This window comes from Actinia tenebrosa, unplaced genomic scaffold, assembly GCF_029948245.1.
Source record: "Actinia tenebrosa isolate PJP-AT-01 unplaced genomic scaffold, QUT_ActTen_1.0 PGA_scaffold12__29_contigs__length_12842862, whole genome shotgun sequence".
Classification (NCBI taxonomy): Eukaryota; Metazoa; Cnidaria; class Anthozoa; order Actiniaria; family Actiniidae; genus Actinia; species Actinia tenebrosa.
In genome coordinates this window covers 8,846,010-8,859,478 of record NW_028292572.1, presented here as the reverse complement: position 1 = coordinate 8,859,478, position 13,469 = coordinate 8,846,010, and the positions used below count along the sequence as shown (strand labels likewise).

At 35.4% G+C, this 13,469-nt stretch overlaps 1 protein-coding gene across 4 annotated transcripts in view; it reads left to right on the top strand.

Annotated features, from left to right (window-relative positions):
* The window catches only part of LOC148912212 (insulin-degrading enzyme-like), a 23,920-nt gene extending 10,451 nt beyond the window's left edge, over positions 1–13,469 (top strand). For all 4 annotated transcript variants that reach the window (XM_089028498.1, XM_089028500.1, XM_089028499.1 and 1 more), the window contains 28 exons: positions 401–504; positions 927–1,000; positions 1,123–1,218; positions 2,074–2,196; positions 2,508–2,620; positions 2,771–2,860; positions 3,085–3,157; positions 3,522–3,614; positions 4,471–4,562; positions 4,705–4,785; positions 4,942–5,045; positions 5,568–5,670; positions 5,973–6,068; positions 6,488–6,514; positions 6,643–6,725; positions 7,288–7,432; positions 7,642–7,752; positions 8,283–8,403; positions 8,542–8,633; positions 9,056–9,167; positions 9,447–9,514; positions 10,036–10,179; positions 10,922–11,002; positions 11,415–11,562; positions 11,729–11,790; positions 11,883–11,946; positions 12,621–12,694; positions 13,029–13,469. In XM_089028498.1, coding sequence (XP_088884624.1) covers positions 401–504; positions 927–1,000; positions 1,123–1,218; positions 2,074–2,196; positions 2,508–2,620; positions 2,771–2,860; positions 3,085–3,157; positions 3,522–3,614; positions 4,471–4,562; positions 4,705–4,785; positions 4,942–5,045; positions 5,568–5,670; positions 5,973–6,068; positions 6,488–6,514; positions 6,643–6,725; positions 7,288–7,432; positions 7,642–7,752; positions 8,283–8,403; positions 8,542–8,633; positions 9,056–9,167; positions 9,447–9,514; positions 10,036–10,179; positions 10,922–11,002; positions 11,415–11,562; positions 11,729–11,790; positions 11,883–11,946; positions 12,621–12,694; positions 13,029–13,127 — 2,673 coding nt within the window. In that variant the 3' untranslated portion in view covers positions 13,128–13,469. The remainder of the gene's footprint in view (positions 1–400; positions 505–926; positions 1,001–1,122; positions 1,219–2,073; positions 2,197–2,507; positions 2,621–2,770; positions 2,861–3,084; positions 3,158–3,521; positions 3,615–4,470; positions 4,563–4,704; positions 4,786–4,941; positions 5,046–5,567; positions 5,671–5,972; positions 6,069–6,487; positions 6,515–6,642; positions 6,726–7,287; positions 7,433–7,641; positions 7,753–8,282; positions 8,404–8,541; positions 8,634–9,055; positions 9,168–9,446; positions 9,515–10,035; positions 10,180–10,921; positions 11,003–11,414; positions 11,563–11,728; positions 11,791–11,882; positions 11,947–12,620; positions 12,695–13,028) is intronic.

Below are 13,469 nucleotides of genomic sequence, written 5' to 3'. Positions count from 1 at the left end.
TATCTATAGCTATCAAAATGTCACTATTGATTTTTACCCCTGGCCTCTCATGAATGTATCTACAGTTGTATGTGTCAAAAGATTACCGCTTGCCTCTCATGGACGTATGTATGTGTCAACATATTTTTGCACATATAAGGACATATAAATCTTTGGTACTCGTAATATCTATGATCCCTGTCAAATTGTTGGTGATGCAAGAATGAAAAACCCGGAATGAACTGCTACTTGAAATAATATATTGCTGATCTTAGTATTAAGCAGCTTATTTCCCTTTTCACAATCTTGTAAGAAAAATCCAAGATGACTGGCAGTACCTGGAGTGAGTACCTTCCCTGAGAGGGAAGGGGTTATGGTCATTATTGTTGTTTAATATCGTTTTTGTTTACATGACTGACAGTTTTTAACAGAGCAAGGAGGGTCATCTAATGCATTTACTTCAGGGGAACATACAAATTACTTCTTTGATGTCAAATATGAAAGCCTTCCTAAGGCATTAGACCTGTAAGTACTGAAAAAAATTTAATCCAATAGCCAATCTTAAGATGGAATTATCATCAAATGTTCATATTAAGAGGAAATGTACTATGATAAAATGCTTGTTTGAAGTGGTATTTTCAATTGTACAAAGATGTTTTGTTGCATTTGTGTTAGAATGTAGCTTTGTCAGGCTTTTTTTACAGAAAATGTATGGGAAATAAGCAAATGAAGGCCTAAACCTCATTTTCGATTCAAATTTTTGCTTTGGGTTAGCACTTTGATTCCACTTTCATCAGTCATCTCCACTTCCAAACAAGTTAAACTTTCTAAATAACAAGATTTTAGCCTTCTACAACAGCCTTTCTCCAAGAAAATAGTTTTTGGCACTCACCGCTTGATTTTGGGGTCTTACACACAATACTTTAGCACGTATCATTTTTTCTTAGATTTGCACAGTTCTTCTTATGCCCTTTGTTTAATGCTGATGCAACTGATCGAGAAGTGAATGCAGTAGATTCAGGTATGATCTTATGATTTTTTATTAACCGCTTTATTAATTATTGATCAGTAAACAAGTGGGCAGGTTGATCTCAATCACATCAGAGATGCATTATTAAATTCTGATTGTTTGCTTTGCTACAGAAAATTCCAATAACATGTTGCATGATATGTGGAGGTTAAACCAACTAGATCGATCCACTGTTGATCCCACTCATCCTTACTGCAAATTCAGCACAGGTAATAACCGCATTGTGAAGATCATATCATATGCATAAAAAAATGACATAGTTTTGCTCCTCTGCAACTGTCATTAGTTTTGGTCACAGATCCTCACTTGCAATGTCCACTAACAGCTGCTCACACTAATTCAATATAATTTTTTGGAAATTATTGTAAGATACAGTACTACTGTGTTCTTTGATTTCAGTCTCAATTTGCTTAGCCTGGGTTGTATCTGAACACAGCTCTTGTTTAGTTGTCAAGAGTTTTTTTTCGGATGCAACGTAGACTTTTGCTCTGACAGTGTTGTCACATAATGCCAGTAAAATTAAGAATACGAAAGTTTTAAAATTCCGCAGAACTTCACTGTCAATACATGAATATTATACATATCTTATGAATCAAGGATAACCCAGAGCAACAGAGAATTCATGTTATCTCAAGTCTAATATAACTTATGCTGCTCTTTTGTTGTATCTATTGTGACTCTTTCAGTCTAAAGATTGTAAAGCTGGTATTGGGATGCCAGCTGTGGAATTCAAAACAGGAGTACTTAAATCCACATTGACATTATACATAATATATACAATATGAGTGGCCGTGTTGTATCAGATATACAAACTCAAGGCGTAGCCGAGCGTTTGTATATCGGATATAACACGGACACTAATACTGTAGATTGCTTGTCAAACGTTTAGTTTAGTTCCTTTGTGTTTTAAAATTAAAGTGAATCTAGCCAAGAAAATCCAACTTAAAGTTTATGCAAATGAACACAATTTTGTATCAGATTTGCAACACTCTTCACGGTCGTGATTTCTGTAGTGGTTTCCTCGTGAATTATTAGTGAGTTTGACAAATGTATTTATTATTTAGGAAATAAAGTAACACTAGATACCAAACCAAAGGAAAGGGGTATAAATGTGCGTGATGAGCTTCTAAAGTTCCACTCAACTTATTACTCTTCAAACATCATGGCTCTGTGTATCCTTGGAAGAGGTACAGTATGAATAATAATACTTGTCTCTCCTGACATTATAAAATCAACCCTAATTAATTCAAACTGCTTAGAGCTGTGTGACGAGCTGTTCTCTGGGGTCATGCATGGGCTTTATAGTGGCTGCCAGGGGTGCCTTCACATACTTTCAGTTTGCCCTTGTTGAGCTGCGCCTCTGCTGTACTTTGTAGTGCTCATAGGTATATAAGGAATACAAGGCTCCACCTGGCATAACTACTGCCTCACTACGATAAGGAGATGACCCCTTTGAGGCAAAAGATTAACCCAATTAATGTTTTTTATTTTCGATCAGAATCATTAGATGAACTTACAGAACTTGTAGTGAAATTGATGTCCAGCGTTGAGAACATGAATGTTACTATACCAACCTATCCAATCCATCCATATGGCAAGGACCAAGTACAGGTGATAAAAATGTTTTGCATAAGACTCGAATGTACATTATAGAAAAATAAGTACATGAATCTTTGATTTGACAACATAGGAATCTGCTGAATAGGAATCTGTTATGAATTATAGCTGATCTTTTGTTTTCTCTCTTCTTTTTGATTCTAGAAAATCTTCAATGTTGTTCCTGTTAAAGACCTGAAGAACCTAAACCTGATGTTTCCAATACCAGATATGAGTGAACATTACCATTCAAAGGTAAAAAAGCTGATTGAGAGCCATGATGAGACATCTAAAACATTAATCTTGATAACTGCAAATTTTTCTCATGCAATGAGTAATATTTGTTCCAAAACATATTTTTCATTGCCCAATGTGGCCTTCCCATTTGGAACCTTGCTTCTGCTTAGTATGATGAAGCAGCAAGCATTTTAAAAGTATGCCTATGATAACCATGGACTAATTATTTTATTTGTCCTTAGCCAAGTCATTATATATCTCATCTTATTGGACATGAAGGAGAAGGAAGCCTGCTGTCAGAGCTGAAGAACAGAGGTAACATCAGGGTGTAACCCAGTCAACCATCATTGATAAAGGGTTTTGGATTATTAAAAAACAAAAATATAACTGTATAACTTCACTGTATAACTTCAGTATTGATGAACATAAAGGCTAAAATCAATGGCAGCTCATGGCTGGACATGGTGACCAGCCACATCAGACTGATCAACATCTGGCCAGTCAATGTGACCAGTCAAGAGGACAGGCCTATTAGAAGTGTTTGGCTGGACAAGTGCCAATTTTAGCCAGACATTGTCTGCCTCTATTTCTTAGCTCTACTGGTTGAGCAGAGTCTATTCACAACCTTTCTGGATACCTAAAAATGAGGTTTTATTGTGGATAATTAAATGTGTTTCAGGTTGGGTCAATGCTTTGGATGCCAGTCCATTAGAAGGGGCAAAGGGTTTCATGTTTTTCATGTGTAACATGGAGCTGACAACAAAAGGACAAGGTATGTGCAAGGACTTAGAAAATTGTATTTATCATAATGATTTGATAATGATTTATGATTTATATAGCATTCTTTCTATGTAGATATAATCCAAGGCGCTTTACATTGAATGTCAGTGAAATTGTTTTTAATAATAATAATAATTTTAATGCTTCTATAGCGCAAAAAGGCATTTGGGTATATGTTTTTTATGCAATTTACAATCATGAGAGATGGTTAGTATGAGGTGTAGGCAATGAGGATGGTCACTGCTAGGGTTATTACATCAGTGATGAGAATATATAGAGGCTTTGCATTCTTTTTCTTAAAATTACATCAGACCAGATTCAATTTTTCCTTGCTCCTCTATTGGATGACTATTGAGCATTAGCATTATTTGTTGATAATGGTAATGAATAATTATTGATGATGGTGATGATGGTGACAGTATTGATGCTGAAGGTGACAGTAAAGATAATGGTGATGCTGATAGTGATGGTAATGGTAATGATCATAATGATGAGTGGCATAATTTTTTTTTTGACATAATGATATTATGAGATATAGAAAATACAGGGAATGACATTGAACAGTTTAGATAATTTATAAGATATACATGTACAATGAAATAATGAGAGGAAATGAAATATTGAGACAAAGTGGGATAAGGATGGGAATAGATAAATGATAGGATGTGTGACAAAGAATTAGTAAGAGTGGAATAATGAAATTAAATGAAGGAATAAGATGAAATTGCTAAAATAATGATGGCGAAGTGGAATGATGAGAGATAATAGTGCATAATAGGGTTGAATAATTTTACGAGTGGAATAATAAGATGAACCAAATTAACCCAGTCTTTTTGTTTTTATTGTAGATCATATCAATGAAATTACGTCATGCGTCTTCCAATATCTGAAAATGTTACAACAACAAGAGCCTCTGGAATGGGTCTTTGAAGAATGCCAGGTACTAATCCTGAATCAAGTGCTCATCAATGAGTTTTATCTCCTTTACGAATGTAAAGCTTTGGAACCCACTTCAAATTTCCCAAAATATGTTCAGGCCTGGCTTGTCACCCTGTACTCAGTTGATACACTATGTTTTCTAGGCTTTAGCTGAAGTCCAGTTCCGATTTAAAGACAAAGAAAACCCAAAAAGCTATGTATCTCACATTGCAGGATGTATTCATGTAAGTACCATCATAAAATTTTATTACTCCAAAATTAATAAAAAAGAATAATGATAATAATAATGATAATAATAATAATAATAATAATAATAATAATAATAATAAGGACTTTGTAAATATTACCATTTTATAACCATTTTTTTCCATTTTCTTTAGGATTATGCAATAGATGATGTCCTACAAGGACAGTTTCTTATGCAGTCATTCGAACCTGACCTTGTTAAGATGCTTCTTTCTCACTTGATACCTTCTAAAGTTAGGTAGGTTTTGATATCTTACACTTTAATAATGATTACAGTGCAACACATATATAACTACACTAACCAAGGCCATCCAGACAAATTTTCATATGTCAAATTAACCAATCATGATCGAATTGAGTATTTACTACTATCAATACCCTGGAACAACCTCTAGGCTGATCTACCTCAGGGCACGGCTAACTCACAAATGGAACCCTGAAACAACCTCTGGGCTGATGTAAGTCAGGGCAAAGCTAACTCACAGATTGAACCCTGAAACAGCCTATGGGAACTTGGTCAAAGTCAGGGCACAACTAACTCAGAGATTATATTATTAGAATTTGATCTATGGGTCAGTTGCAAGTGGAGGAAGAAAAACTAGAGAACCCAGGGAAAACCCCTCAAATCATTGGGACTTGCATCATGTAATGCTGTAACCTCCATGTTGATTGATATAAACAAGAGATTTTGGTCTTGGTTTCTTCGCATAATGTCAATGCACTGCCCAGTGGATGACAGCATGTGTCATTGTCGTTTTAGGATTGTTGTTGTCTCTAAAAATTATGAGGGTAAAACTGACCTGGTAGAGGAATGGTATGGCACTGAATACAAAATGGAACAAATACCCAAAGAACAGATTGAAGTAAGTGTCGTCACTATTAGGGTTTTCATTAAGGGTTGGAAGTCGGAGAATCCTCTGGTAACTGAGCAAAATTCTCCAGCTTTATCTATGATTAATACTGCTCTAAGCACATGCTCAAGAGACATCTTAATTGTTTTTTTTTTATTAAGCACAATTTTCATTAAACATTCAAGAGTGAGTAATGTTTAGCTTATTCTATATTAAATATACCAAAATATAGCAAATATTTATTTTTGAAACCCATGAAACCCCAAACAAAGTAACACAGCTTACATTTTTTTCTTGTACAAATGCTTTACTAGGAATGGAGTAATGTTACTCTCAATGGATCACTGAGACTCCCCAAGAAAAACGAATTTATTCCTACAGACTTGGACCTCAGGCCTGCTCCACCAGAGGTGAGATGTGCCGCAAAACTAAAATGAATATTCATCAAATTTCCTAAAATAGTGTCATTGATGAATTTATCTATGAGCTAGAAAATTAGCATAAAAATTATTGGTCATTTGTCTCTAGCTGAAAGAAACTCAGAAAATAATCATAGTCCCTGATAGGAATCAAACCCATGACCCTCCTGATACCAGTCAGATGCTCTAGCCACTGAGGTACAGGAATCCTCGGGAACCCAGGGGTAAAGTTCTGTCGCTTGTTTCTCGCTATTAAAAGAGTGACAGAACCTTACCCCTTAGTTCCCGAGGATGAAATCATTGTACAAATAATTGAAAAATGTACCAGTAACATGCTGATGAGGCCAAACTTTTAATGATTTACATTGATAAAATTATTGATTATTTTTTTCTCTCTCCTACATATATAGCTATCGCCATTTCCACAATTAATTAAGGTAATTATATATATATATATTATGGTGAAAGTTTTTTCTTTTTCTGCTGAATGAGTTTCTGATAATATTCTCTTCAAGATATTTGCTGTTTATTAACATAATATATATACATATATTTTGTTATAAAGGAAAGTAAATTGTCACAATTATGGTTCAAGCGGGATACTACCTTTCAATGTCCAAAAGCTTGTATGTTCTTTGAAATCACTAGGTAAGTGACAAGTACTAATAATTATTGCAATTTTTATCAACATTTACAAGCAAGCATAAGCTATATGCACTGCCTAGAATTATTACAGCTGTTGGACTGATCAACTGATCCCAGGGGGGTACTCTTGCCCGTTTAGGGTAGGGATGTGCCGCTGAGCCCACTGAACCCTGACCCTGTTCCAGAGTAAAATCGCTGAAATTCATACCCTGTTCCAGAGCAAGATCGCTGAAAATCATACCCTGTTCCGGTATTGCGAAAATGGTTACGCTGTTCCAGAGAGGAGAGAGCATGATTTCATATACCCTGTCCCAGAGTGAGCGCGACCCTGTTCCAGAGTAGAATCACTGAAAACCATACCCTGTTTGGCGGCACATACCCATATAGCAAATATAGGGGAGTACCCCCCCCCCCCCCCCCCCAGGGCAACTGATATAGAGTAACATCATTAAATTTACAGGCTTCTCTTTCTTTTTTATATCATTCAAATATTCTTGAAATTCATATGTCAAACGCATAACAGTTCAGTTGTTAATATTATAGTATATCTAACTTCTCTTGTCAGTCCACTTGCATATGTGGATCCTTGCCATTTCAATATGGCATCCCTGTTCGCAAAGCTCCTCAAGGATGCACTGAATGAATTTGCATATGATGCAAAGATCGCAGGAGTTAGTTATGGCATCAAAAATACCATGTATGGAATGTTTGTAAGTATAAACATCAAATATTATTAATCCACCCTGCAGTTTTCTTCACATAATTTGCCCAATTAACTCCAATTTAAATACCTAAGTACCTAGAGAGTAAAAATCTTCAAATGAATTTGGTACATGAATTTGAGCACACCATCCAGAGTGCGTATACTCTTAACCATTAGATATCAATGCTAGTACACTAATAAATCTTATTATTTTAGCTGAATATTGAGGGATACAATCAGAAACAAGGAATATTGCTACAAAAGATACTTGAACGAATGACCAATTTCACCATTGATCCAAAGAGATTTGCTCTCATCAAAGAAAGGGTAAGACATACGGGTATGTCAATATGGAAAATCACTCACAACATCCAATATTATTGAAGAAAGGGTTGATGCTAAGCATGTGTCCGTTGAGTTATGTACAGGTGTGCACTGAAGGTTGCATAAGAGAAGCAAGCCATTCCATAACTTGATGGATGCACACTAAGCCTGAATTAACATTTAAATAGCATAGCAAAACTATTAGTGTGTTAAAAAATTCTACTTTTATTCTAACAAAATCTTCAGCACATAGCATGTTCTTCTCAATCATGTAAGCATGCACTCCATAGAGTTATTGATGCTCTTCACGCAATGTCGGTCAGGCAATGCCAGTTTATGCAATGCCAGTCACGCAACCAATCAGAGTGTGTGTTATATCATGCTTTGCATAATAAGTTAGACCTCAGCAAACCGTACTTTCATTAAAACATTACACTTCAGTATTAAATTACTTCATACAAAATATGCTAGTTTAATTTACTACTTTAAGAATTTCTTGTTCTTAAAGAAGCACTGTCTTTTAAATGTTTCAGTATGAGTTGGGGCTTCGTAATTTTAAGGCTGAGCAGCCATACCAACATGCATCGTACTACACCTGGTATGTTTTGGAAGAGATGGCCTGGCATATGGATGAGCTTCTTGGAGCCCTTGAAGGTATTAAACGTAAATTTTGCCAGAGTTGTTGAAAAACATTTTCACTTTTTTTAAAATTTTAAACCCTGATTGATGTGCATCCAGCTCTTGCATGGGTTTCACTTAATGTCTTAATTTTTTACTCAATTAAACTTACAGATGTGACCATAGAGAAGCTTTACAGCTTTATCCCAGCACTCTTGAAAAACCTGAATATAGAATGTCTAATTCATGGCAATGTCACCAAAGAGGTACGACATTAGGCATTTCAAGGTTGAGGAAAAAACTGGGTCAGGTTACCATTACATTGTGGGACTCTTTTAAATAGCATATTTCCAGGAATGTCTCACCTGCTAAGTACTGTAGAGCTGTTGATATCAGCCAAAACAAACAAGTTTCATTGTCGATTTGTTCTATTGTTTTGTTTATATTGTTCTGTTGTATTCATTCAATTGGATTAGATCTTTTTTCTGCTGCGACCTTGTCCTATATTTCCAAGATGGGTCTATTTGGTCGGTCTATTTTCACAGTCCCATAATGCACTGCAATGTCAACTCAACACAGTATTCCCTCAACCTAAGAATGGCCAATACTAAGTAATTTAATGATCATTATTTAACCTTGATCATGAGTGCCATATAGATTTAATGATACTGGTCTTTTTCACTTGCAGGAAGCTCTTTGTATTATAGACAAGGTAGAGAAAATATTCATTGACAATTGTGGTACCAAACCATTGTTACCAGCACAGTTGAGAAGACACCGTGAAATACAGCTTCCACACAGTAAGATAATGATGTGATTATGTTTTTCTATAGGGATTCAGTTTGTATGTATTTTATACTCCTTTGATCGTCATTGGCAATCCCTCTATGGAGTAAAAAGAAATCTAGTTGGTCAGTGTTTATTGTTTAGAGCTCATTGATGACTTTCTAGTCTGATTGGACAGATTGGGCATTTGAACTCTGTAGAGGTTGGAGCTGTGCCAACAGCCTGTTGTCTTACTTTACTTGCTGACTGGAGTCACTCATTGTGCTTCTTCCTCTGTTTTGTTAACTTTACAGATTCCTCTTATGCATATGAGGCACTTAATGAGGTGCACAGCAATTCATGCATTGAGATCTACTATCAGGTAACTTGACCCCTAGAATTACTGCAGTTTTCTATGTTCTGTCAACTCCAACATTTCAACAGCTCGTTGTGAAATTGTTTTTCACTGCATTAATTCACCCACTGATTATTTTTGATGGCAGTGAAAATCTCACAATTAAAGAGTTAGCAAAATATCAAACCCGCAGTAGGCATGGTTGTTATGTTTTCCCATTTCAGACCACCTCATTCTCTTGATAAAAAGTTTTTCGAGCCTATGAAAAGTGGCCTATAGACTGATGTTTTCCAGGGTTTAAAATTCATCTTTTCTCATTTAAATTTTGAAAATGTTAGTGGGCCACAATATCAAACTTGTATTAGTAATTTAATCCTTGCATGTTGAGTATTTTTTTAGTGGAGCAATTCCACTGTTTTCACATTTCAAACCACATGTCATTACCTTGAGCATTATTCTGATATTTAAAAGTTCAAACACTTAACACTTACCATGATTGCAATGGCAATCAAGACCTGAATGTTAGCTTATATTTTCTTTATCTGCAGTGTGAGCTCCAAGCCACCAGGAGCAACATGTTGCTTGAACTATTTTGTCAAATCATCAGTGAGCCTTGCTTTAATGAGCTGAGAACCAAGGAACAACTGGGGTACCTTGTGTTCAGTGAGCCAAGGCGTCGCAATGGAGCTCAGGTAATATTGATGACACATCTTCTTTATGAGCTGGGATGTAACCTGGTGCTTCAATTGCTTCATTGCAAGCCTTCTTGACTTATAATTTTATCATAAATAATATAACAGTGTGACGTGCCTAACTGTGGCCACCCAACTTTTTTTTACTATAGTTAGCCAATCAGACAGCGCGAATTTTCACTCAACATTACTGCGAATATTTAAAATTATGTTGTTCTCTTTGCAACAAAAACTTATAAATAAATGGCTAGGAATTTGCCTAGATGATAATGTCTATCTCGGTCATTTTGCTGGCTAACACTGGACACTTTCATAAAAAGTCTTTAAATGTATGTAAACACTTAGGGGGGGGGGCGAGGGGGAGGATTCAACAGCGTTTAAATAATAATAAGTTGGGTGGCCACAGTTAGGTGCGTTGCACTGTCATTTTTTTCTACAGCCTTTTATGCTCTTCAGTTTGAATCATCAATCATGTCAGACAATCAATCAATCTTTTTTTAGTACCACTTACTAGCTAAAGAATCCTAGAATGTGTTACAAGCTTCTTTTTTTGTCATAAGGGATGGGTCATTTTTTAGGAGGGCCATAATTTTTTCAACCTCATTTCAGTACTAAACCAACAAAAAAAAGAGAGCTCCTTCAGATCCAGTTTTACCACACTCCCACCCTTTACTTTATGACCAGTCCCTCATAGAAATATGTGTTTTTTGATGACTTACTGGCATATGATTTTTATTTTCAGGGTCTAAGATTCACTATCCAGTCTGAGAAAGAGCCTGCACATCTCGACTCTCGAGTAGAAGCTTTTTTACAAGGATTTGAGGTTTGTATCCTATCCATTATCAGTGATTTAATTTGCAGAATTGTATGCTTTAATAGCATCTTTCTTTGTTTCCAAAGCCATCAGCAACTGAGGTGCAAATGAAACACAGCCCAGCCAGACAAAATCAGCCTTCATTTAGGGCGGATTTTTTTGGGAGGGGAGGGGTGACCCCCATCCCCCTTTTTTGGTCCAAAATATTCCCAAAATGCAGGAAATAGCATTTATTGAAACCATATTTTAATAATTTATTTTGCAGGCATGTTCCCCCCAGACCCTTCTCTGGATTCATTTTTGCATGGCAAAATTTTTCAGTTTCCTTACCCCTTCTCATATTCCCAGATCTGCCCCTTTTTATGTTTTCCCTAGCTATTAAATCTGCACTTGACTAATCTAAGGTATTTCTTATAAACAGGAGACTCTTAAGAACATGGAGAATGATGATTTCAATAAGCATGTTGAAGCACTAGCTGTAAAGAGACTAGAAAAGCCAAAGAAGTTGGGATCAGAGTCTATGAAGCATTGGTCTGAGATTTTATCAAGACAATATAACTTTGACAGAGGTAAGAGTTTAGTTTTTCATGACTGCAATAATATTTATCTTATTTTTTGGGTGCTCAAACTTGAAATTGTTACTACACCTTCACCTTGGGTCACAAGATTTCATTCAAAAATTAATACAGTATGTTTTCTTTGTAAATTGTAATATTAGTTCTTTTATGATTGCAGATAGTATTGAGGTTGTTTTCCTAAGAACAATGACTAAGGATGATCTCATGGATTTTTACAGGGTAAATTTCACATGAATTATATTTAATTCAGTCATTCTATAAAATATATTAATTTAATTTACTAAAAAGAATAATGCTATCATCATTGACAGTCACTTTTAGCAGTGGATGCACCAAAGAGACACAAACTTGCAATTCACATCTTATCCAAGGAGAGTAAGTAAAAACAAAAATGGTGGAACGAGCAGGAGTGTTTTATCGGGTATAAAACACGAAGCGTAACTGTGTGGTTTTAGGCCCGATAAAACACGATCTGCGAGTTTATTAAACGGCTTAAAAAACTCATGATGTAAGTTCTCATATTGTACAGAATTCTTTACGAAATGAACCAAGTTTGATAGAAAAAATCCAAGTTAAATTTTATGCAAATGAAGACGAATCTATGTCAGATATAAAACCTCCTTCACGGTCATGATTTCTATTGTTTCCTTCATGAATTATTATTGAGCTTTTTAACGAGCTATAAAACATTTGAGTTGGGCTAAGATACTGGAAACTATGGTTCCAGCTAGATCTATATTCATTGTTCCCAAAAAAGGGGAATTGTAATTTCTAAATTGGTTGGGAAGGGTATGTACAGTATGTTGTAGCTTCTGAAAATGTCCTTACTTGCAGTAGCCAGGTTGGGTATCTGGAAGGCTTTGTTTCTGTCCACAAAAGGCTTGCCAGGCAAAAATCTATTGTTCCAGTTAGATCAAGGGGGTGCTGAAAGTTGCAAGGAGTAGCATGGGGGAAGGGGCCTGAGGAGGGCCAGTCACATAACAGTATTATACTCCCATATGGAGGATTTATTTCAATATATCTTTAATATTAAATTGACTTCTTTTTAGTGTCTGAAAAAAGATGTGAAAATTCCAATGATGTAGAATCAGTTGATGGTAACACCAAAAGAAGTTCAAACCTCGTAAGTATAGTATTTGTAGAGTAAATCGTAAATTATTCCCTATCACTAGGTAAGCTGATATCTACTGTGTTATTGGTGCTCGAGATTGTGAAGTCTTGGTCATAAACGGTGCACCACCCTCCTAAAAGATTCCTGGATTGTGCACCCACTTCTAGAAAAAAAAACATGGATATGCCCCTAAAGTAGCCTGTGTACATGTGCTCTCACCCCTCCTCCAATAGAGGGAAATGTATCATTGGTGAACAGTATTACAGTAGAGTAGATTATTGAATTTAGTTTTTTTCACTTATAAAAAATATAACAATAACTCAAATTTATGATTATTTTTTTACAGCCTATTTATATCCAAGATGTTGCCACTTTTAAAAGCAGTCTCCCTCTGTTCCCTCTGGTACCTCCTTACAATGGCCAAGCCAGGAAATCAAAATTATGATTCATTGGTAAATGACGTATTTGATATAATCAATAATAATTATGAGTTTAGTGTCCAAAGAACTCATTCTCAAATTCAAAAGGCTGACATTTTTTGCAAGTATTTAACTTCAAATTTTCTCATTTTTATTCGCATTATATTCATACATTTTATTTTATCCTTATCAAATGAAGAAATTCTCTAGATGTAAGTATTGACTGATACTGAAATAGTTTATCCAATCAATAAAAACAAATAAACTTAAGTAAAAAGAAAGTACTTTGATGCTACAGATCTACTCAGACACTACAAAAGCCACTGAAAACAAGAATTGGAAAACAATAAAAAGCAACTAAAAACTTA